Here is a 24,262-nt window from a genome sequence, read left to right on the forward strand (position 1 = left end):
ATTGTGGTGGTGGTGTAATGGCGTCGGGGATTGCTGCTTGCCACACCTTGGCCCTGTTAGTAACATATAAGCATTGTTTAAGCGCCATTTTTACTGTATAGCCAGTATTATAGACCACAGTGTACCCATGTTCTGATGGCTGCTTCCAGCAGGATAACACACCATGTCGCCAAGCTCAAATCATCTCAAACTTCTTTCTTAAACATGCCAAGGAGTTCTCTGCGCTCAAACGGCCTCCAAAGTCACCAGATCTCAATCAGCAGCAACCGTGAGATGCTATCATGCCAATGTGGACTAATATTTCTGAGGAATGTTTTCAGCACTTTGTTAAATCTGTGGCATGAAGAATGAAAGCACCTCTGAATCCAAACGGGAGCTGTGGTATTAGCAAGGTGTGCCTAATAAAGTGGCCAGTGAGTGTGCTACCACGCTGAATGGAATCACATGATGTCCAAGCTGAGTTAACTCGACAGATATAAAATGCAAAAAGGAATTTTGCTCCTTGAGCAACGCACAGCCACTGACAACCTCATGACTTTAGCACGTAGACAAAACACGCAGTTTAACAGTGAAGCAAACGTAAACAAATGACAGCCTCACTGTCCTACGATGTCCCGGCTAAAGAATGTGGCAGCACAAAGTACAATGGTGATAACTGAGAGCCAAACATGCATAAATAAGAGAAGTGTAAATAAGGTAAAGTAAACATGTCATCTCTTCATGAATAATGCAGCCACTGTTACTGACAGCTTATAAAGAACTGAGCATGATCTGTCAGCGGATTCATTTATGTGCTCTCATCTGTCAAATCTCTGACATAGATTTATATAACACTTACATTCTTCACATTGCTTTTTTTTCCCTTTTTTTATTGAGGCTGTAAACCATTTGAGGCTGGATTTTGTTTCCGGGCCATGCCTTAAGGAAATTGAGCAAACTCTTATAAATATGTTGCACAAAAAAGCTCCAAAAAGCAATTAATGGTTTTAATATTGAATCTGTGGTAGCGTGTAATACAGCCATGTTCTAGCATTATAGCATTTTGTGGCTCTGTGACAGCTTTTAGCCTGTTGATGCTCACTGTCATCAAAGGCAACACAGACTGAACTATGTTAAAGGGGAACGCTGCCAATTTTACACATAGAGCGCAATTTACTTGTCGTGGGGAGGACTATTATGAGTATGTGTCAGGGCCTTTCCTAAGGCTAAGAAAACACGTGTGAAGCCAAGTTTATCTGAGAGTATTTTTTAATAAAGTCTGTAGTCGGCACACTCAAAGGCACTCAGTTTAAATGATGGGTGTGTATAGGGAAATGTTTCTACTGAAAGGATGCTATTGGTGGTGTATAGGAAACGTTGTTTTCTTCTTATGATGTGCTGCGAGCCCACCAACTTAGCACAACTGCTAATACTTTTATTGTCTGCGTCTTGCTCATTTTCAGCTGAACAGTGTCAGTTCATTGGACTCTGGATACTGCCCTCCTTCTCAGTCTTCACGTGCAACAAATCTCGACTGAAACATTTGTTATTTAGAGCAGCACATCTCGTCTAAATTTAGCTATCCACTTATAAACGCTGCACATAAGTAAACAATGATTTTTTACTTCTTTTTTTTGCAGGCCCTCCGTCTGAAGCAAGAAGTTGTCAGTGGTGATTAAATGCGAAGAAACTAAATATAAAAATGTTTTAGCTTTTGAGGACAGACTAACACACTAACTGGCAGCTCTTCCTCCTCATTCTTCTTCCTCTTTTAGTTATCATTTTCATGCAGATGGCAGAGAGGTTCCTTTAACACTGCTGTAGTAGTTACTAGAAATGGCGAGTATTTGTTCAATCACAGAAGAACGTATACTTGCACTTTCTAAAAGACTTCAGCAAGAGTTTGATGTAAAAGCCGGCATTGAGATATATTATAATTCAATCATCCAGTTACCTGAAAAGTGATTTGTACATGTTCCATATTTATCCATCAGTCCATGTACCCATTTAAGAGAATTTTCGGACATATTTGTGCTGGCAAAACCAGCACAAACTGGACAGTAGGTTGCCTCCAGTTCAAAAAGAAACCAAAGTACAACAAAAGATAAATAAATAAATCTAAACAAACCACAGACTGGAAACGCTGAAAGTCGTCACCAGAAGCACAAAGACGATCAGATAGTTCAAAGGGCAAAAAACGGGACTATGAATACACAAAGGGGTTGATTAGAGAAAAGACACATGTAACAAGGAATGCTGTATGGAAAAACACAAAGGCAGGAAGTAAAACAATATGGACGAAAGATGAGGGAATTTCAAAATAAAAGAGAAAGGCTAAACCTTTAAACTGAGACAAAATGAGTTTAAACATGTGCTATGATAAAACTGAGTTAGAATATGTAAATAATAATAAAAAGGGTGTAAAAAAGTCACTGTATTTCTTAAAATCTGATTGATAATGTTGCTTGACTGTAATTTTTGCAAAATAGAGCAGTCAGCTGTTTGTTCCTTGAAACATGTGGTGAAAAATATAGTGCGGAACATGTGTTTAGAGATTTCTCAACCTATCTTGATGATATGATGAAACAATACTGCTGATCTCTCCCGAAAAAAAGCACCAGATATAGATCAGATAGTACCTCTGCAACATTTTATACTCTGGATTAACAGTAAGGCTGTGTGGATCCTATAAGAAGCCCCTAGCTGCTCATCTCTCTGATTAAGAGCACCCAGCATGCACTGAGGTCTGTTTTTCGGCCAGAACCATACATCTGGGTGACAGCTGTACGTTCAGAGCTGTCTCAAAAGCTGAAGTCAAAGCTTATGACACAAGGCAGACTGTTTACTGTATTATATCATACTCTTACAGTAGCTTCATACCCTTATTCAGTAGCTGAATAATGATTAAAAACATTAAGTATCATGGGCTTATGCTATTACTAGGATTTGTAGGAGCAACATAGGAAAAGGGCTTGTCTGCTAATTGAAAGGTCGATGGTTTGATCCCCAGCTTCTTTAGCCTATGTGTCACAGTATCCTTGGGTAAGATACTGTACCATGAGTTGCCCCCAGTGCATCTGATATCCCTGTTTTAGTGTTAGTTACCAACATTGTAACTGACCAGTGACATTGTCTTAGCACTTGATTAGCATCAGCCAAGAGGTTAGCTAATGCTCTCAAAAAATGATCACTAGCAAACCATCATGGGTAAGCTAAAATTGGCTAACTTGATAAGATAGATAGATAGATAGATAGATAGATAGATAGATAGATATTTTAATAAAGAAAACACATAAATGCTTGCCCCCCCCCCACACACACACACACACACACACACACTGCAAAGTTATGACATCACAACAACATGATTGGTCAGTTGCGATGTTGATCCCGGACCAACATTATTATGATGATGTAGGAACAAAGCCAACACGAGGGCATCAGATACACCATGTCAGCAACATAATTAGGCATAGAAAAAAGCACTTTGGTGAATGAAATGCTCAAATTGAGTAGAAAAAGTCCTACACAAGTACCAGACCATGTTATGGTCATGATATTCTTGTGTCAGGTGCCTTTAAGTACTTGAGTATTTTAAAGTTATTTAATAGAAATATTAAAGAAGGAATACACACAAAGCCTAAGAGACAGGAGAGGGAATGATTTGACAGCCATTAGAAATCTGACTCTTCAGACCAACAGGCACAGTCAATTCAATATATGACCTGTTGGAAATACACATTTCCATGCAGGGCATTGCAATTTTGCTCCTTTTCTGAATTCAGAGGAACTAGGCCACGCTCAGTGGGAGGTTGGGGGGTCACAGGCCCTTTCGCACTACCATGAGGTATTGTTCTCTTTGAGGTTTCAGGATGAAGCAGACATTTGTTTCATTTTTTTGTTTTTGTTTTTTAGTCCCTAAATATACTTTGTGAAGTGCTGCTGAGTTAGTGAAGCTTGCCAAAGAGGTGAGCGAATGAGTTTCACAAAATAAAACAGCTCATCAGGAACAAACTTTGCTGGTAAAATGTACGAATAAAAGAATAAATATAAAAACATATTTGGATTTATTTTTTTAAGCAACACAATAATTTCTTTTAAGTTGTGATTGTTGATCTTACTTACTAATTATTATAAATTACGTGGCACATTGTGTATCATATTAACCAATATTGTAAAAAAAAATCTCCTCATGGTCGTTTAACATTTCATTATCAGCAACAACGTCAGTGTGATAATCTCTCATTACAGACCCTTTAAATGGATTTAGATATGCATTAGTGTGTTTTGCATGTGTTTTCAGACAGATTTGCATAGACTACAACTTTATTATGTGCATTCAAGCGTTTTAATAAAAGTTTTCCTGTGTATTAAAAACTGTAAATGTGTTTTCCCAGATTCAGCAGGGCGAGAGACTCATCCACAGTCACAGTATCTGCGGTTTGCATGTGCTACGTGCTTTGAATAAAGAAATGAAATAAATAAATAAATAAAGGTAAGGCTACCTGCAGCCAGCTCAGCGTTGGTTGGCCAGGGCTCTTTTTTCCTCTTTTCAAAGTTCCCACGGAAAGCAGAGGACCGCCCAGCGGCGGCGAGCGCGCCTCTGATTGGCTGCGCGCAGCTCATTTGCATTAACGTCAGTAAAGGCTGTAGGTCAATCCTTGCGGGTGCTTTTATTGGATGTGCCGCTGTCAAGCAGTGCTGAAGAATTGGAAGGGCAAACGCCAGAAAAGGCAGAGAAAAGACAAACATTAAATCAGCATTATGTAGCTCGATCTTGCCTTACTTCCGCTCTCGACAACCTCAAATAATCCTGCCGTGCCCGATTTCGGATCTGAAACTTGTGGACACGGAGCGGTCTTTTTTTTTTTTTTTTTTTTGGGAAAGATTTTTTTCTCTCTCTCTGTGTGTGTCTCTCTCTCAGAGCGATCGCATTCTCCAGAGGTGGTACCTCACAACATTACTCTCTGACAGCCTTTACATCCTTTTTTTTTCTCTCCCTCCTCCTCCAGAATGACAGAAAATCGCGGAGCCTGCTAACACTCTTTACTGCACCCGGGTTTGGAGCTCTTATATCAGGCGGATCATCCTCAGCCGGCCAGCGGATGCCTGAATGGAGATTGCGAGCCATCCACCAAGATTTCTCCGCGTCCTAAAATTGGTGATTTGGGGCTGATAAATGGAGTGTTGTGTCGGGCAGTATGCTTCACGAAGCTTGTTTGACACCGGAGCCACTGGCCAGAATAACGCTCTGCAGTGTGAATATTTCAGCCTGTTGATGATGAACCGCTCAGGACTGGAGCAAAGTGTCGTGAGAACCGGTTTATGGGCCCGTGTCTTGAGCTGAAGTGGGCAACCGGATTGTTGAAGAGAAGGAGAGGAGAGGAGAGGACAGGGGGAGAGAGAGAGAGAGAGAGAGAGAGAGAGACAAGGCATCATTTTTGATGGCTCCGAGGTGGTGGAGGACGACTACACATGAAACCTTGGCCGCAAAAAATGGATAAAACTATTGCATGAAAGCTGGCCGGGGAGGGGGGAACTGCATGGTGTGTCTTAGGCCTACTTGATAACACTGAAGTTGAAGGGGGGGAGAAAAAAATGAGAAAATGGTGATGTGGTACGAGGAAGGCGAGAAGAGGAGCCGGAGTGAGGGATAATAATAATAAAAAATAAAATAAATCGTCCATGGGGATCTGAGCAGCGGAAGAATAACGGAATCCAAGTTTTCGAGGACAAGACAGCTGCTTTGATTGAAGCTCTCCAATTAACTTCATGTGAAAAACAGAGGGAGGAAATCAGCTTCCTGGTCGGGGGTGGGGGTTAGAAAAATATATTATTCATGCCTTGTGTTAGAGCAATTGCAGAACCGGCTTTGCTGTGGCCTAGATGATATTTACATATATATTTATATATATGTAGCCTATATTTAAACAACAAAAAAAAGTATGAACCTTAGGAGGAAGAGTGGACTTTAAGATTACAAAAAGAGGGCGAATGACACTCTTGTAGCCTCAAAGTAAAGCACTTGCGCAAAAAGGAAAAAAAAAAAAGGCTGAAGTGGGTTGAAGCATGGGCTGTGCTTCAAGTATTCATATCTCTGATAGGGTGGTCTACCACAGTGGAAAAGAGTCCGAGGATTCCCACTCACCCCAGCAGACTAATACCACTCAGCATCAAGGAAATCCTGCCTCTGGACTACCCCTAAAACCCCCTAGCTGCAAGGTGAGGGACTCTACATTCATTTACATTTACACAGACACAGATCCACTATGTGTGTATGTATGTGTGAGAGAGAGTCAGTTGCTTGTGTATATGCATGTCTAAAGCTGTTCAACAAAAAACCTCTGCTCTATAAACTACGGTCTATTTACTTAAAAAAGTTATTGAATAGAAATATTAAAGAAGGAATACACACAAATCCATGGAGACGGGAGAGGAGATGACTCTAAAGCCATTAGAAACCTGACTCTTCAGACCAACAGGCACAGTCACTACAATATATGACCTGTTGGAAAGACATTGCTCATCGCAACTCCCTTCAAACTCTAAATTTCCGTGCTGGACATTGCAATTTTGCTGCCTTTTTTTTTAAATTCAGAGGAAATAGGCCACCCTCAGTGGAAGGTCGTAGGGTCAAAAGCCCTTCGCGCTACCCTGAGGTATTGTTCTCTTTGAGGTTTCAGGATGACGCAAACATTTGTTGCACTCTTTTTGTGTGTGTGTGTGTGTGTGTGTGTGTGTGTGTGTGTGTGTGTGTGTGTGTTTTAGTCCTTAAATATCTACTGTGAAGTGCTGGACTCGACAGATCTAAAAAATCTAAGCGCAAGGCAGCAACATGTGTTGTCAAACGTGTTTCTTTCAGCTGTTTTCAGCTGACTTAGCTCTGGCCTCTGTTTCACCTTTCCACCAGTTATGCTTTTCAGTAGGATGTCCTCTCTTGCGAAATCTTATTGTTGTCTAAACTTCATGCACAAAAACCTACACAAACAGCTATCGGTACCCACTTTGACCGTGCAGAGGGATCTTTGCGCTAGAAGTGGGAAAGTGGGTAATGAGAAGGATGGCGGTAGGATTACACCAGAAAGTCTCTCATCGAAAGTGTTTCATCACTGGCAAAAAAAAAAGTAACAGTCCCATTTGTGTATTGGACCAATAATAATTACACTAAATATAACAAAACAGGCCGTGCCTGCTTCCACTCAGGGACTAAATAGGTGTTTCTAATCAGGATGATTGTTTTTGGCCTTTTTTGTTGTGTAAGAGATTACACATGCACATAACAATTTCTGTTATTCAGATTAAGATGTGTGTTTTGGGGTCAGATAGGTGTAACTATTTGCAGCAAACTGAAACATAAAGATCCATGTTTTTATGTTTTTGTCCTGGTTAAAAGCGTAACCTCGTCAGCATAAAAACCTGAGCAATATAGAATTGGGAGCTGTCATCGTGTCTCTGAAGAGTCCATTGGTGGCACATTTATGATGCAGTCAAAGCTGGGCTGTACTGTATTGTTTTGGTGTAGATCTGCAGGCGTCTGTAAGCACAAAGCATTGGTTTAAAGAAGAAGAAGGTGGGATGTTGTGAATTTAGTAGTGCAGCAGTGTATCTGTGTGTTTATGGGAAAGTGTGCGCTTGTCCGACAGGCCGCGGGCTATCTGAGGGCCTCTGTCAAGCTGAATTTTGTGGCCAAATGTCACCCCAGGATGCAGTGAGAAGTCTGTGTGACAGATGCCCCCACGTCAAAACGCCCACTGTGACTCTGATTGAATTAGTTCCCTGATTGAGTTAGACTAATGGTATACAAATCTTCTTGTGCTGGAAATGGTTAATTCCTGCTCTGTAAGGTGTCATTGCCGAGATCCGCCGCGCATTTTCTGAGCAAGCGGCCGGATTTATTTTTACCGCAATGGACAGAAAAAGTATTTTTATGGTTGCTATTCATTAAGAACCACACGTGCGTTAGCTCGCCATGATGCATCCAAGCCTGGGGAATCCACACCACTTCTGCTTGTTGTAGCTTTTTTTTTTCTTTTTTTTTTAAGGGGGAGGGGGATCTCTTAAAAAAAAAAAAAGACCAATAACAGACACCTGCAGCATTTTGATTTAATAAAGCAGTTTTTCAGGCAATATCATTGAAAAGCACTCATTTCTTGCATTTCATTCAGAAAATATTTGGAAAAATAGACCTAATGAGCGAGAAAACATTTACACTGTAAAGTATATCCCTGTGATGATGAGTGTTTCATATCGTTTCATATGATACAGCCTTGTTTTATTTATTTATTTTTTATAAGTACATTGGATTGACATATAAATCACTACAATTTAATGTCAAATACTTCTTCTGTTTTATTATTATATGTTCTGGGCTTCAGCTTTGAATCACTGTGATTCTGAACAGAACACACACATTCGTGCCCTGAAGGATAATAATATTCTTCCAAATATACACACAACTGGCAGTAAGTACAGCAGTGTACGCATTTAGCTCATTGCAAAACTGTGTTAGGCAAATGTGAAATCTGTGCTGTAACTCTGCTTACTTTTTATACCTACATATGAGTGAGGGAGGCAGGATCAGAACATGTGCAGGCATCTACAGCGTGAGAAGGACCCAATAGAAGTTTGGGAGTGTGATGCGAGTTATTGTCAAGGGTACGTTACCATCTGGGCTGCTCTAGTGATGATAAGGCTCAAGTACAAGGTCCTGTGATAGTAGGCTTTGTGTGTGTGTGTGTGCATGTGTTGGCCTAAACAGAGAGAAAGAGAGACCTTAGCCAAACACAACATCATTTATCTGGCCTTGACTTTTCCAGTCTGATTGCCCCCCACGCAAGGAAATCAAGTAGCCCCCCCCCCCCCCAGAACAGCAAATGTAAAATCAGCTTTACGGTTACCTCTTAGTATGAATGAAAAAGGGCAGTAAAGGGTGCTAAGCTTACAAGTGTGTGGAAAGCAATGCCATCTTGCTTACGGCCTGATTCCAGCCTCTGCGTGCATTAGCATAAGTGGTATCACTCAGGCCATACCTCAGACCCCCCCCCCCCGCCATTTAACCCTCCCATCCCCACGGGCGACGGGGCACACGGGGTTTTCTTTCCTGTCGGCTGAGAAACATTTAACTGCTGCTTATCTGAAACGCCAACCTGATCCGCCGCCGACCTGAGCACACTGTCTGCATTTGTCAGTATTCTCTCCCGCCGTTTCCATGCGAGCTCTCTATGGCCAAGTTTGTGTGTGTTTAGTCTAAGTTGAGAGTCATTGGGTAATTTATTCCAGAGGAGGGCAAAGGCTTCGCATGGTGATGAATTAATCCACTGTGCTTTTTCTGCTGCCTGAGAGGAAAGAGACTGATATGGGCTCCTTCTCTCTGTCTTTCATTTTGGCTATCAGACATGGACCTTTCCTTCTTTTTTTTTTATTATATACCTTTTACTTCTTAGGTGATACTCTTCAAATTCTCTCTAACTGCCTTCATTGCCACAATCGCACACGACTGAACGCACAATAGTTGCTGATCTCCCTCTGAGCAGCCTCAGAAGCGCCTATGTTCAGTTGACTTTAGTATTCACGCTGTTTTCTTTGTCTTTACAGCTGCTGTATGGATCAAATGATGGATTGTGTTTATCCGGGTCTATCAAAGATGTCATGCGTATATGTACAGTGGTCTTTTATAGCCCAGAGCATGGCACTCCCCCCCTGGCGTGCTGCCACAGCTGGCCGTTTGAATCCCACTGGGGCAAAGTTCCTGTGCTATAAAGCATTATTTAAACAAACAAAAACAAAACAAACTCGGTGATCAGTTAGATTTAGAGGTGCTGGTAAATGGGTTTGGTTACATCTGGACAGAGTCGGATGAGCAGTTTCTCTCTGTTTCCAGTCCCTGTGTCAAGATAAGCCAACCAGCCTGTGACCGTAGTTTCACATTTAACTGACAGATATGAAACTGAGCTCTTGGCAGGCGAGGGCGCATACGTATTTCCCCCACATGTCAAGCTAACGTTTCTTTTTCTGCAGTAATTTTTCTTTTAAACTTTGGCATGAAAAAGGAAGATTGCAAGCTTCTTTAATAAGTTTATGTTATCTTTTATTCAAACAAAATGTCAGCTGCAGCGTCCCTGTGTTTCCCTTCCTGTCTGGAGTGCCTGCAAGGGCAGTAAGGGGGCAGCAAGGGGGGGGATTTTTTTTTTTTTTTTTTTTTTGCTATGTCATTTATCTCCACTAGCACATGAGCAGAAGGAGCTCAGAGGAGGCAAGAAGGGGCACATGGCACAACCACAGTCCTCTGGTTGATATATAGGGAGCTCTAGCGCTTATCAACCATGTTTGCATAGCATTAGATATCCAAGAGTTCAGGGCCAAATGTACTACAGTATTCATACATTTTAATTCCCACAACCACTCTGTTCTTGAACATTAAGCAGCTCACAACACTTCATATAGTGTCACCCTGAGTGTTCGCTCCATGAAGAAATTAAATTAAGATAACATGATAAATCTCTTTGTCACCTTAGGTGTAGCTACAGTGGGTCTCTTCATCTCACAGGACTTGCTCACTTGTGGGGTGTATACTGGGTTACGTGTACTCGTGAAACAGACCCTCCCATTGTTTTTTTTTTGTTTGTTTTGTTGTTTTTTTTAAAACTGGTCTTAACAAGCAAGGCCACATTCAAAGCTTGTTCTTCTCCCCCTCCAGGTTTAGAATTTAGTATCATAAGGTCGGCATGTGATAGTTTCATGAGATTACTGAAATGGTATTCTTCCAAAACGAGGAGCTACAAGTGTTTATGTTGCTGCAGCGCTCTCTGTTCGCTTTCAGGAGCTCACAGGAATGTAGATGTGAGTGGGCCTTGGTCCGCTGGTGGCCTTTCATGCTCCTCCTTGATTGCGCCTCGCCCAGCTTCTGGGCTTTCTAAGGTCTGAGCATCTGCACGGGCTATGCAGTCATTCCACTTGTCTCCAAGCATCCAGACTTTTAGGCCTGGCTGGGCTGGAAACAGATTATTTTAGGATAGCTTTGGTCTGTTGACTGTTTAAGTGTCAACTATCACTGCTGTCACTTGTCCTGATGGGTCGATTATATTTATTCGTGGGGATGGAGCAGAATGAGGCGTCATCATTTCTTTTTCACTTCACACTTAACCTTCCAATATTCGTAGTGTAGCGTACCAGAATCCAAGTTATTTGACAATCATTGCGCAGTCAGACATGGGTGTGGGGAAACAAATCGATACAGTATATTTTGTGTGGTAATATCACATTGATACACGTAAATCAAATATAGATATTTATAAAAGAAATTAAAGTACTCTGGGAATACTATGAACAACAGGGCTTATCTTATGTGTCACCATTCTGAGATGTTGTTAGCCGAGCAAATTTTGATCAAATCGGCTCTGTAGAAAAACTATCCAACACTGGAAACACTTAGCTTGACAAAACTACTTCCTAACTCAGAGAAAGTTAACGGTTCGGTCACATGAGTAGAAATGGGACGGCAGCCTGTTTGCATTTACAAAAAAAAATCGGTGACTGTCCGTTTATTGCGTTGAATTGTTTCACATTCCGCAACCGATTGCAACTTTCGGTGGCTAAGTGGTTGTCCGCAGATTGAGGGTGTTGTGCACTCATGACTGCTTTTGAGCCCAAGGCGATTGCTCATCTGCCCTGGTATGAGGCAACCTTTCTGCAAAACAGTTGCAGTCTGACTTGGACTGACTGCAGTCACTCTCAGAGAGATTGTTGAAGGTTTGCAAATAATTGTTGTTTAATTTTTAAATGCAGGCAGGTTTCCAACATGTTGCCATCAGAATGAGTCTTTATCAGTGAGCACAACTAGAAAGGACTTGAGTCAACCGGCTGCTAGCTGGTTGTCTTCTGGATATATTTTTATTGAACAGGAAGGTTGCTGAGCACAAATATGATAGTTCAATGTGAATTTCTGCTAAATTTCTCTATGTAAAGTTTTGTCTATGTAGATGGGCAATAAATGGAAGACTTCTGACCATTTACACTGCAAATCGCCAATTTGACTCCATTCAGTTGCAGACTAATATCCGACTGCTAGCAGACTGACTTTGTCTTATGGCAAAAGTTCCATCAGGATTTAGCGACAATGTTAATATCCTTGGCAATTTCATTTTGCAGCAAAGACAAAAAAAAGCTGAAGTGAAATAATGTTATCTTATTGGATAAAACGGTATGATATTGTCAGTGAAGTATACTCCCACCTATAAATAAAATAGCTGTATACTGAATGCACAAAGTATCTATGCGCTTCCTCACTGAGGCATGGCAGGGCAGGTGAAATAGTTTCTGCAGGTTGCATCGAACGTGAGCCTAATGATTGGAGTGCTGCATTTTAACGTGCAACAGATTTTCAAACAGAAAACCGCTTACAAGGATTTAAAGGACAAGTTTGACACTTTACAAACCTCTAGCAGCACCCTCAAAGGTCACAAATTAACACATTATACGCTGTTTGCTTATTTTATTTGAAACCAGAGGGTCAAACCTGTGAGCTGTGGTTCTGTGGACTGTGTGATGGAGTATTTCTTGGCTCTGATCATTGACACAACTTTACCATTTATTTGAAATGCAACATTTTAACTGTTGAGCTTTAGAGAGGCGGCCAGAAGACAGGCTACTTCTGGCTAGAGCTTGTCTTTATGTTATGTTAGACTAAATAGCTGTTTATGAGGGGACTGATTACAGCCATCAACAGCTAGTCCATAAAGATTCCTTAAAGAATCGCAGAATTAGAAATACTCTTCTATATATTTAAGGTTCTGTGCCGTCTCTCTTCTTGAACCTTAGCTTGTTCTAGTTTATTTGTTGGCTTGGTAGTATTATCACCATTTTCTGCTTTGACCACCTTTTTTTTTTTCTTCATGTGAATGAATATTTAGGATACTACACTACTGTCATGTGTGACCCTCTATATTACACATTAATCTCTTGAAGTCCCACTCCCACACCTATGAGCGATTATGAAAAGCACACAGTGTAAAAACACAGCATCATTGTTCTTCCAAAGGAAAAGTTCACCCGAGTGTCATCAGTCTTGGACAGCGTCCGTGTCCACAGGAGTGAATCTGCTCTGGAATGGAGCCTTTCGTAGTGATTGTGGCCTGATGTAACCACACACAGCACATCATCTTAACAAAGCTAACAGCCATGTTAATAGCAACTGGTTACTGGAGTACTTTGGACATTTTCACGCTTCATCACACCCCTGTCTTCGCTGCCAGAATATACTGAAGAAAGGTTGATTGCAGTACTGCCTGTTGCAAGGTTTCCTTCTGGGGCAGGATATACAAAGCACCAAAAATCGGTAGATTTAGTAATGAATTGTAAACCTGATGGGTATTTTATTGCAAAACCTGGCAACTGATATAAAAATAATTTTACAGAGGCACTGATTTCTTTCTGCTGCCTTTTTTTCACTAAATAATTGTTGAGCTGACTAGATTTAAGGCAAAAAGGCCTTCAGCTTATGGTAAACACACAAGACACTCATTCACCTGCTGTGCACCCCATTAAACTAGCGCTGCTCTCCTCCTCCTTTGTTTAAAGGGACATTAACTATGATGCAGAGCTCTGTGGAGTCTATTCTGTCTTTTGCTCTTGAGATGCACTGTACCCTCAGTTGATATAGCCCTGACAGTGTCGGTGGGGCGGAGTGCAGATGGTGCACGTTGTTTTTGCAGTGTCCATTGCGTGCTTGTAACAACACATGTAGGCTGGTGCAGAAATTCACTCCAACGCCCGACTAACTTTTTGGTTTTTATAGGCAAGTTCAAATCAGCACCCTCTTTTGACTAACTGATCCCGTCAAAGTCTTATTTGATTGTAACAGAGCTGTTGTAATCCAAACCATTCGACCGTGACATGCAAATAAAATTTGTAGCTAAGTTTCAAAAACATGGAGTGAGCCAGTCAGTATTGGTTAGCTCTACCGTAACACCCCCACCCCAGAGAAATTCAAGTCTAGGTTGTGGAAACTTTGATATGTCAAAACTGCCTTTTCTTCCTAAAGGTCAAGATGAATATACCCAAATATTAAAGTAATTTTTCCATTCTGATTCTCCTATCGAGTTGATCTACTTTTGCATGTCAGAGAAAGACACTTTGGCGCAACCTTTGCTGGAACACTTGACAGTGGTTTTAGGCTTCATATTATTTGGCTTTGAGGTGATAAGGTTGATTCAAGATAGACGGTATTACTCCAGGTGCTTACCAGTTTTGGTTTCAGAAAGCGTTTTCCAAAAACAGCGTTTGAAAACAGTCACTGAAACTACCTCTAACACTGCCTGTTGGACGCTTTAGGAGAGTAGAAAATGATTCAGTGGAAACTATGAAAGGACACGCCCTAATAAAAAAGTCATTGATGACAGGGGAGCATGTTTACATGTTTCTAATAGAAGTGACAAAAGTGAAACATTCCTGCGTGACGTTCACGAGAACCCGTGCCATTTATCATACCTGTTGCACCTGCCTGATGACATTCTTTCACAGACTGCCTGTATTACTGTGTGCACTGTAACAAGAACAGCTGCTTATAGTTGTGAAATATTGTTCTTAAATATTCAACAAAGTCAGGAAGGTTGAAGAGCTGCAAGGCTGCCTTTCTACCTTAAGTGGCAACAAGTTGTGTACAAGAAACCAATTTTTGCTTAATGTGTAGGGAAGAATAATCAGTAACATAAAGATAAGAGAGATTTTGTGTTACCTTTTTGAGTGGTTACCTAACAATATTGCGTCACATCACTCGTTACCTACTATCAGTCATCTTGGGTGCGTAGGAAAATGGCAAGCCCTAGAAATACCTGCTAATCGCTAGAAAGAATTTTCTCTGTACACTTGTGTTGTCTTAAACAGCTTCTGTTTAATGATACGATGCATTTACAAATACGTTTTTTTTATTTATTTACCAATAATATTGGATGAGGTGAAATGGGTTTTGTGCAGAGTGCACTTTCAAGATGGAAAAGGGTGCATTAGATGTACTAAATCCTCTCTAAATGTAAATGACATCAAAATAAAATAAACAGCACATATGTTGGAGATTAAATTGCAATCTCCAGTTCTCCATTTAAATCAGCATTGAGTGTATGTGAGTATGAACATTTTAAAATCTTTCCTTTTATAATGTGCTCCTAAAGAAAGCAGTTGAAAAACCTGCTCAGGTTTCAATGATACAAGCAACTGAAAAGTTATGGTTACATGTAGTTATGGTTTTAATTTAAATACCACCAGTGAAATATCTGACATCCACGTGACTTGATTATTCTGAATTTCGAGAAGTAACTAGTTGAAAGTGTTTCCAGTGATGTGGTCATAAAACCATCGGCGTAACTTTGTACTGAACATTGGGGGGGTCAAGATCTCTGCCTAAATAAATAAATAAATAAATAAATAAATAAATAAATCAATCAATCAATCAATCAATCAATCAATCAATCAATCTGGGTAAATTCCCAGATGATTAAACATGCAACTATTTTGCTGGTAATACCTGAAATGAGTAAAGAAAATCAACAGCCTATGTATGCAAGATAATTCATAATTTCATTGGGGGGGTTATATTGGTTGGGTCTGATTATTGGGGGGGTCATAACCCCTCTAACCCCCCTGGAAATTACGCCCCTGCGTAAAACCCAAATAATTTAGACTTTTATTAGGAGTAGAGCTTCTTTTAATGGTCCTTACAGTGGTAATTAAAATGTGCACAAAGGGAAACGTGACTTCTAAAATAATTCAATAACAATATTAGTTTTCTTCAGACAGGAAGTTGCTGTCGGTCTATTTAAACTTTTTTTTCCCCTCTTTGTATTTGCATATTTTCTAAGAGTACACTGGGCCGCATGTCTTTGTGTTTCTTACAAACTCCCTTTAATGTTTCTGTTGGCATGCAGGCATCCTTATTCAGCGTTTCGTGTCTCTGTGTGTATGTTTGTCTGTGATTCCAGTATAGTTTGTGTGCCAAGCCCCAGCTCGTGTCGCTCACTAATCCCTCATGCAACAGTGACATCAGTGGTCCTGTTTTAGCAGGCGAAGAAGACGGAGGGGGGTCCGGTGATTATCTAATGCTCTTCCAGCCATCTGAGGAGCCCAGGAGAACCACTTCTGATATTTTTACTAACATATAAGCTGTTTTGGAGGGCTGGAGTCAGGCAGAGTTACAGATGGAGCAGGAGTGCATGTTTTTCTCATTCTAATCCTCTCTTTAGGCCATGGGGCCGGTGCGGTAATTAAGATTGCACTGTTGGGTATGGATCTGGCACGAAAGTTACTGTACACTAATGATTCCCAATTCTTATTTGTGGTGCCTGTTGTTTGGACTTGTTGTCATGTATTTGGCTGGGCTCAGAAGGAGGAGGGGCTGACTGCTATGGAAAGGTTCCCGATAAGATTACAGCACGCTGTAGTGTCGCTGGACCGGGCAGTGTCCAACTTAGGCAGTCCTTCTGCTTCACTGGCCTTTGGCTTTACCTGGACTGAGAAGGAGGAATAAAAATAACACGCACCTGATCAATAGTTGCACATGGTTCACAGTAAAGATAACACACTGATGACAGGCGCTGTAAGTAGAGGATTTACAGTTGATAAATGATAGTGGGGTGAAAGGAAGAACGTGTAATAAAATTGAGGCGTTATTTAGGAAGAGTAGATGTGAACATAAGGGAAAGTAAAACAGGCCTGCAGTGTAGTTGTACTAGTGTTGAAGTAGGCCACTGGAAGAAGGGGAGGTTTTGGTTGCCCCAGAGCCCTGGATAGCTTAGGATTGACCAGGTCTTACAGGGATTTCATGGTAATCTGGATAAGGACAGAAATACCTTGAAGGTGAACACTGGAGAAAGTGCTCAGCTTCTTGTGGGTCTGTCTTTAATTAATTGTCACGCACTGGTGGTAGATATACAAAAACATAATATTTAATATGTTTGGAAAAAATTAGGAGTTGTGCAGTTTGAAAGAAGCAGTTATTTATGAGGCAGGGAAGGTGTAATCAAATATGCCATTGTGTGAGATATGGAGTTTTACAACCTGAAATATTTCAAGTACTCTCAAGTTTCGTTTTGTTTTGTTTTTTTAAATTATTATTATTATTTTTAAATATCTCCTATATAAATAAATGACCACGTTTACCCTTTGATCTTACACACTTTCTCCTCTTTAGTTTGTCGATGCTGCCTTTAAAGATCAGGACTTAAAGTTGGATTGTGCTTGTGGTTCTGTAGGATCCTAAAAAAAAAACAGATGGTGTGTGGTTATAGTGTGAGCACACTTTGAACATACGTTTATTCGGGCGATTTGAAATGATGGAACATGATTGGAAAATGGACATATTTAGAAAAATCCAGCCACAGGAGATGCATAAAACTGGACCTGTGTTGATGTGATCTGTCTTTGCTGGCATGCAGTAGTGTAGTAAACAGCCATGAGAAGTGTTTCTCTCCAAGTTTCATGAATGCGACTCTTTACTGCTCCTCATACAACCCTCATCACTTGGCCTGACGGCATGAGCTGCTGCTCAGCCAAGCCTCAGTTACTCTCCTTGGCGCTGTGTTGCACAGATCGCATACAAACTTGGGCTGTGATGGATACAGCGACTGCATGCATGCAGGCAGTCCTGGGCACGTCATGAAATGAGGGAATGCAGCATGCACTCTGACTTTGCACAGACACTGTAAATGGCAGACATTGCACTGGACCAGCAGTTCACACAACCCTGGTGGATTCTGGGAAATCTGAAGCATTGCTTGCAATGTGTGGAACACCAGTTAGAAACAGGGACAGGTCACCAAGGATGCAGTAACCTATCCGTTTTCTGCAAACTCTGTATTTTTAAACCACGGACGTCACTCAAAGGCGTTTGGGACTGAATTCCAGGACAAGTTCAGTCTCCTGTGTGTTTCTCAGTGTCTTCCCTCTGTGTGTGTGTGTGTGTGCGTGTCTGTGTGCACATTCCCGTATGCTTGAGTTTCCGCACTATCTGGTGAGGTAGGAGAGATGTCACTGCAGACAGAATAAAGGTCAGGGTGTATTCTGAAAGCACCGCTCGAAAAACAATGAATGTGTGTGCGTGTGTGCGATTAGAAGTTTCAGGTTTTTTGGACAGCACGTGTAAGGACGTGTAAGCAGTAATTCACAACACTGCAGGAAAAGCGTTTCAGGTTTTTAAAACTTGACGTCAAGCAGCATTTTCAGAATTTATTTAGACCAGTCTTTAAATTCATGCCATCACGAATTCCCTCCACAGAGCAAATACTTACCTTTACTTACTGTAAATGTACCAAAGAAATTATCTAGCTGCTGCTAGCTTCCTTAGCTAACACTACAGATCAGGAATAAAAGCTATTCTCACTCTTTCCTGTCAAATTATTCAACTGAATAATTTCACCACTTTTTAACAAGATGGTAACAACGGGGGAAATACTGAAGTGGAAAAAGGTACAAAATTTCGAGTGTTTGAAGGGATGTGAAAAAATCCTGTTTTGTATTGTGATTGCTGCATAACAGAAGTGATGTTCTGACAGATATGATGCTAGATGGCAAATTATTGACATAAAATATGGGGAGAGTGGCCCTAATATGTAGGAGGTGTGCACGGGGGGATGTCATAACACCAGAAATGTAGTCGTTTGTATCAATATCAGTAGAACTACATGACTGTCCCGCCCAAAACAAAGGGACTTATCTCACGTACTTAAACATAAAATGCTTTATTATATATTCCATTATTATTTTACTCCTTTATTATTAAATAGTATTACGATGGACAGGATTAGATCATTTTAAACTGGTGGGGTTTTTTTTTATTTCAAACAAAATAATAACATTTATGGGAAAGTCATTTTAAATAAATGAATAAATTACTAGAATGGTGGTCGCAGACCGTTCATTTGCTGCTAGCATCTTAACTTGTAGAAAATAGTTGATTTCACAACAGCAGTGTCAGCTGTTTCAAACAAAATGGTAACATGTAGGAAGGATAATACTGTCAAACTGAAACTCCTTCACCTTGAATTCTTTGAACAGGTCTGGATGCCGGTCATTCAGGTGCGTCGCTGAATTATGCTTGGTCTGAAAAGCATAATAGTATTGTTTTCAATATTGCTTTTTTGGAAATCGCTAATCAGTCAATTCATCTCCCTTCTTATCAATGAGTCAGGGTGCCATCTTCCACATGTATGCTCCGTTACATTTAAATCGTGAGTCGGATTCAGAGATGGAAGTAACGTCATTCTCAAGCTGACACAGTTCCAGTAGTAAAAACAGAATAGCAAGAAATACAAGATCTATTTTACTCCTAGCTAGGTAGAGCCATTCATCGGTCACTAACAGTCCAACGCAATGGTCATTTCTGTGTATGGCTCATTTCATGAGTCACAAATGCACAGGTTCCAGGTTTTATAGTTTTATAAGCACTGTGACACCCTTGTGACACAGTGTGACGTTTCTAAGTTGGAAATCAAAGCTTGTGCTTCAAATGGAAGGCAGCAGTTGTTTTTCCTTTGCTTGTGGTTATTTAGCATGTAAGGATAGATTAGACCACTTGTAGGCTTAAGCTGCACCCTTAATATCCAGAAGAGTTGCAAACTTGGCTCATATGCTTCCTGTTATACTTGCACTATACGCTGTTATCATAAGTGTCGACTCTGGTGACATCTTTCATTGAGAAATACTGTAATAGATTTGCAGTGATGTGGTGACCATTGTGGATTACTGTCGATTAGACTTGTAGTCAAGGCCGCCTAAACCAAGACCAAGACAATACCAAGACCAGAGGGTATCGAGAACAAGACAAGACCAAAACCAAGACCATGACAGAATGAGTCAAGACCAAAGTCGAGACGAGACCAAGACAAAAAAAGTCTTTAAACTGCAGCCAGATGCTGCTGCGTTTACGGGTGTCAGGCATATTTATGTGTTTTTGCGATGCACTCGCACAGCCCACCTCACCGCTGTCTACTGTCTCACTCACTTACTGAGAGGACAGACGCACGCTCCACTTGACTGTCGCATCTCTCTCACTCTCTGTTTTTCACACAATGATATTATCCTATATCCGCGCATGTGATTGGCCACAATATGGAGGGATTGGAGCATAGCTGAGCCACTGTGTGAGAGCTGAGCAGCGAAAGGAAATTAAGTGAAGAGCCGGCTCTCGCTCAATGGGAGTCGACTCTTCTGATTCACTACAAAGCACTCTCTAAGCACGGCTCTTAGAGCTGATGCTTTTGCGCATGACACATCGAACGTTACATTGTGTGTCATGGATACTGTTGACTCCAAATCTCCCGACCACTATGTCGATCTGAGACAGCAAGACCGAGACAGCGAGACCAATACAAGACCGAGGGATCCGAGACCAAGACAAAACCAAGACCACGTAAAAGGGGTCTCGAGACATCAAACTCTACTGTCGATATTTGGTGACTTGTAGCAATCACGATTCAATAACTGTTGGTGAGGAAAGGCAGTATTCTCTGAGAGAGAATCATTTGAGGGTTTCTCTGGGGTCCTGACCCAAGACACCGGCAGCTTCATTTGGGTTCAGTGGATCAGATCTATCCCTTGAGTGCTTAAAGATCTTGAGAGTTTGGAGGCTGGGTAAAAGTTGTCGTCTACAAGTAGTTGCTAAGTTGTTTTTAGCTCATCTGGCCAAAAAAACAGTGAAGTCATACCTGCCCACAATTCACAAGAACAGCTAATCCCCCTGTTGTATTGATCATCTAATGGGTCCTCACCCAAATTCTGCAAAATTGTGGTTTTGCAGTCCGTGAATTGTGATAGATTGTGGGGCAAATAAGCTGCTACGTCACTGAAGTTCTGGTTTAATGTGGTGCAGATCACTGAGCAGCCACTGGGAAGGCCACTGACATGGAGGGTGCGCTTGGCCTGCAGTAACATTTAGGTTCATGTCAAAGTAACATCCACAACAACCCAAGGATCCAAGATTTCCCAGCAGAACTTTGCATTTTAATGAGAATATCAATGTAATTTACTTGGTCCACCAGTGTTTTTAACATCATGTCATGTTTTTAATTTACATATCTACTCTAAGGGTACAATTCTGTTGTTAGCTTAACCACAAGCTTCTGTAATTTCTCATGTTTTATAATCTTGAATGTAATGGTACTCACACAGTGGTATTCAAACAGTGGCCTTATTTCCAGAACCTTAAGTGATATCTAGGTTTTAAGATTTGTGGAGTCCTTAGGAACTTTTTTTGGAAAGCTCTTTGTGAGTCGCACATAATTTCACAAAGGTGTCTTCGCTATTTTGGATAGTTTGAGACCATCTCTTATCACTTAATATGATTTCAGATTATTTTAGGAAAATAAGATGGTGTAATTAAGATTTTGAAACCGTTTGCAGTTGAAAGAACTACATTTATCTGTTTATGATAACCTATTAAAGTAATTTTTTTTTAAATGGAAAGATGTTTGATAGTTACCCGTTTCTCCAAATAACATGGTTTGACTCGCATTACATCCCACTGTGATGTAAATATGAATCTTTTTTTTTCTCTGTTTTCTTTTATTTCCTGCAAACAGATTTATTCTTTCACCAAGAGCCAATTAATGACTACTACTTATTAGTTGGAGGATGACCTTAAATTGGTTTCAATTCAAAGGTAGGAACAGTGAGAACTATCATTAGTTTCGTAGCTAGGCTAGAGAAGAATTAAAAAAAGAGAGATAAAATATAAATCAGTTAATGTAAAATTTATATTCATTCACTGTGGCAGCTTATTCTGCCCTGTCATGAACACATAACTGAACAATTTGCATAGTAAATGCAAGATGCTTGCATTGTTAATCTCAACATTGCATGTGAGTCACACCGTCATATATCTGAAGAATGGAAAGAAAATTAGTTGAATGTGATTGTTCGTTTCATGTAATGTGTGTGTGTGTGTGTGTGTGTGTGTGTGTGTGTGTACTTTGCTGGACATAGTTTTTGTTTCAGGCGACTGGTCTTTCCTCCGTGTGTGTTCTGCCAGACTGAGAAAGAGACAGAGAGAAATGGAGAGAAAGCATGGATGTTCTGGGACAAACCGATCCACAGTGGCCTAGTTTCCCTCACTCATGCCAGCGACTCAACTAAAGTCTTCTGCCTGGCTGACTGTGGGCTTGGTCACTGTGGATAAAACATGTGGACAGAGCCAGAATACACATGGACGTAGTTATTTTTCAGAAAGAATGGACTGTAATTACATTAGCACATTAGTTGCATTTGTGATTTTATTATTTGTCCTTTTTTTTAAATCTAATTCAGTAGTTATTTTATTACTTTTTGAGCCTAATAAGGCAATGAAGGACCAGATGGATGAATTGAAAAATGAATTGAAAAATTCATTTGTCTTTTATTTGAGATGTAATGTCGGATTAAGCTAGACTGATTTCCAAACTGCTTTCAACGCACAGTTTTATCCCAGAGTGCAAAGGGATGGATCCATGTGCCATAAATAGGGGCGATCGTGGCTCAAGAGTTGGGAGTTCGCCCGCCTTGCTGGTTCGAGTCCCAGCTTGACAGTCTCAGTCATTGTGTCCTTGGGCAAGACACTTCACCCGTTGCCTACTGGTGGTGGTCAGAGGGCCGGTGGCGCCAGTGTCCGGCAGCCTCGCCTCTGTCAGTGCGCCCCAGGGTGGCTGTGGCTACAATGTAGCTTGCCATCACCAGTGTGTGAATGTGTGCGTAAATGGGTGAATGACTGGATGTGTAAAGCGCTTTGGGGTCCTTAGGGACTAGTAAAGCGCTATATAAATACAGGCCATTTACCATAAATAAGTTTATCTGTGGACAGTTTTTATCTGTTAACCTCTGCATGTACAAAAAGTATTTGCCCCCTTCCTAATTTCTATGAAATATATGTCACACTCAACTGTTTCAGATCATACAACACATTTTTTTAGACAATGATAACCTGAGTAAAAATAAAATGCATTTATAAATTTTGATTTAATTTATTAAGGGGGGTGGGCTAACCAAGTTCCCCTGGGCTTACGTGAAAAGTAATCATGCCCATGAATTATGAATTAACTGATTAACCTATAGGAAGTCATCGACTCAGAACAACATCTAAAGAACTTCAAAAGCATATCAGAAAACCCACCTCTGAATGTCTCAATAAAAACAAGTTCTGCAAAGAATAGTGGGACAAAATTCCTCCAACGTGATGTGAAAGACTCACTGCCAGTTATCGGAAACGCTTGATTGCAGTTCTTTCTGCCAATGGCAGAACCACCAGTTATCAGGTTTTGGGGGCAGTTACTTTTTCACACAGGCCCAGGTAGGTTTGGATAAATTTGAAAACATCACTTAAAAATGCATTTTGCATTTACTTGGGTTATATTCGTCTAGCATTAAAATTTGTTTGCTCTGAAATTTTTAAGTGCGACAAACGTGCAAAATGCCAAAAAATTGGGACGGGAGCAATTTTTTTTTTTTTTTTTTTTTCACAGTACTGTAGATGAGGACGCTATGTTTTCAGAAAAATGGAAGAAAGAGTGGAAGTTATAGTCTCATACCAGTACTGAAGGCTTTTGACGAATTTTGAAGATTATATATCATAATTTTCATTTTTTTTCTACACCACAGTGTTGTTCACAGAATTGTTCACTGTTCACTATGTGCCCTACAGTGTGGTGTGTTTCCCAGTTTTCTGAAGTAGTATAGGTGCAGCTTGTTGTGGAAGTTTATTGTTTATGGCTGTGGTTGTGTATTCGGGCTTGTTGTTGTGAGCAATGAATTAATGAGCGATCTGACACTTTTCTGATCTGTCGTTTGTAGTTTGTTCACAAGGCGCCAATTTGGCTACGAACACTCACGCAGTACTCCCCGAGCTGTAGGGAAAATGTAAAAAAGTGCAACACAAGACCGTTTGTCTTCAAAGTAAAGGCTTTTATTTTACAATGTTTTGGTTGCAGCAGAACTTTTACTTTGAAAGCATTTCTCCAATTTTGTACACTCATAAACAATCATAAGGAGGTTTTTGGTGCAGTACCCTCTGCAACTGATTTCAAGCACTCGTCAAACAGCTGGAGATTACACGTTTGGGGTTGCTGACCTGTATTTAGACGTGTGTGACTGATAGGCCTCAGATGTCATATCAGTGGGAACTATATGAATGGATACTGGTAAAGTACACGAATAAGTAAAGCTATTAATTTGCCTAACACGTCAGTCTCAAGAAAGCCTTTGAAATAGTCACAAAATGAGTGAATTTGTGTTCATGGACACCAGTTACACTGTGCTACACACTGAAGGCATT

At 40.6% G+C, this 24,262-nt stretch overlaps 1 protein-coding gene across 1 annotated transcript in view; it reads left to right on the forward strand.

Annotated features, from left to right (window-relative positions):
* The first annotated feature begins 4,632 nt into the window (after positions 1–4,632).
* The window catches only part of pde8a (phosphodiesterase 8A), a 51,200-nt gene continuing 31,570 nt past the window's right edge, over positions 4,633–24,262 (forward strand). The window contains exon 1 of the mRNA XM_003458202.5: positions 4,633–6,201. Within this exon, the coding sequence (XP_003458250.1) occupies positions 6,049–6,201 (153 nt within the window). The 5' untranslated portion in view covers positions 4,633–6,048. The remainder of the gene's footprint in view (positions 6,202–24,262) is intronic.

Source organism: Oreochromis niloticus, linkage group LG1 (genome assembly GCF_001858045.2).
Source record: "Oreochromis niloticus isolate F11D_XX linkage group LG1, O_niloticus_UMD_NMBU, whole genome shotgun sequence".
Taxonomy (NCBI): domain Eukaryota; kingdom Metazoa; phylum Chordata; class Actinopteri; order Cichliformes; family Cichlidae; genus Oreochromis; species Oreochromis niloticus.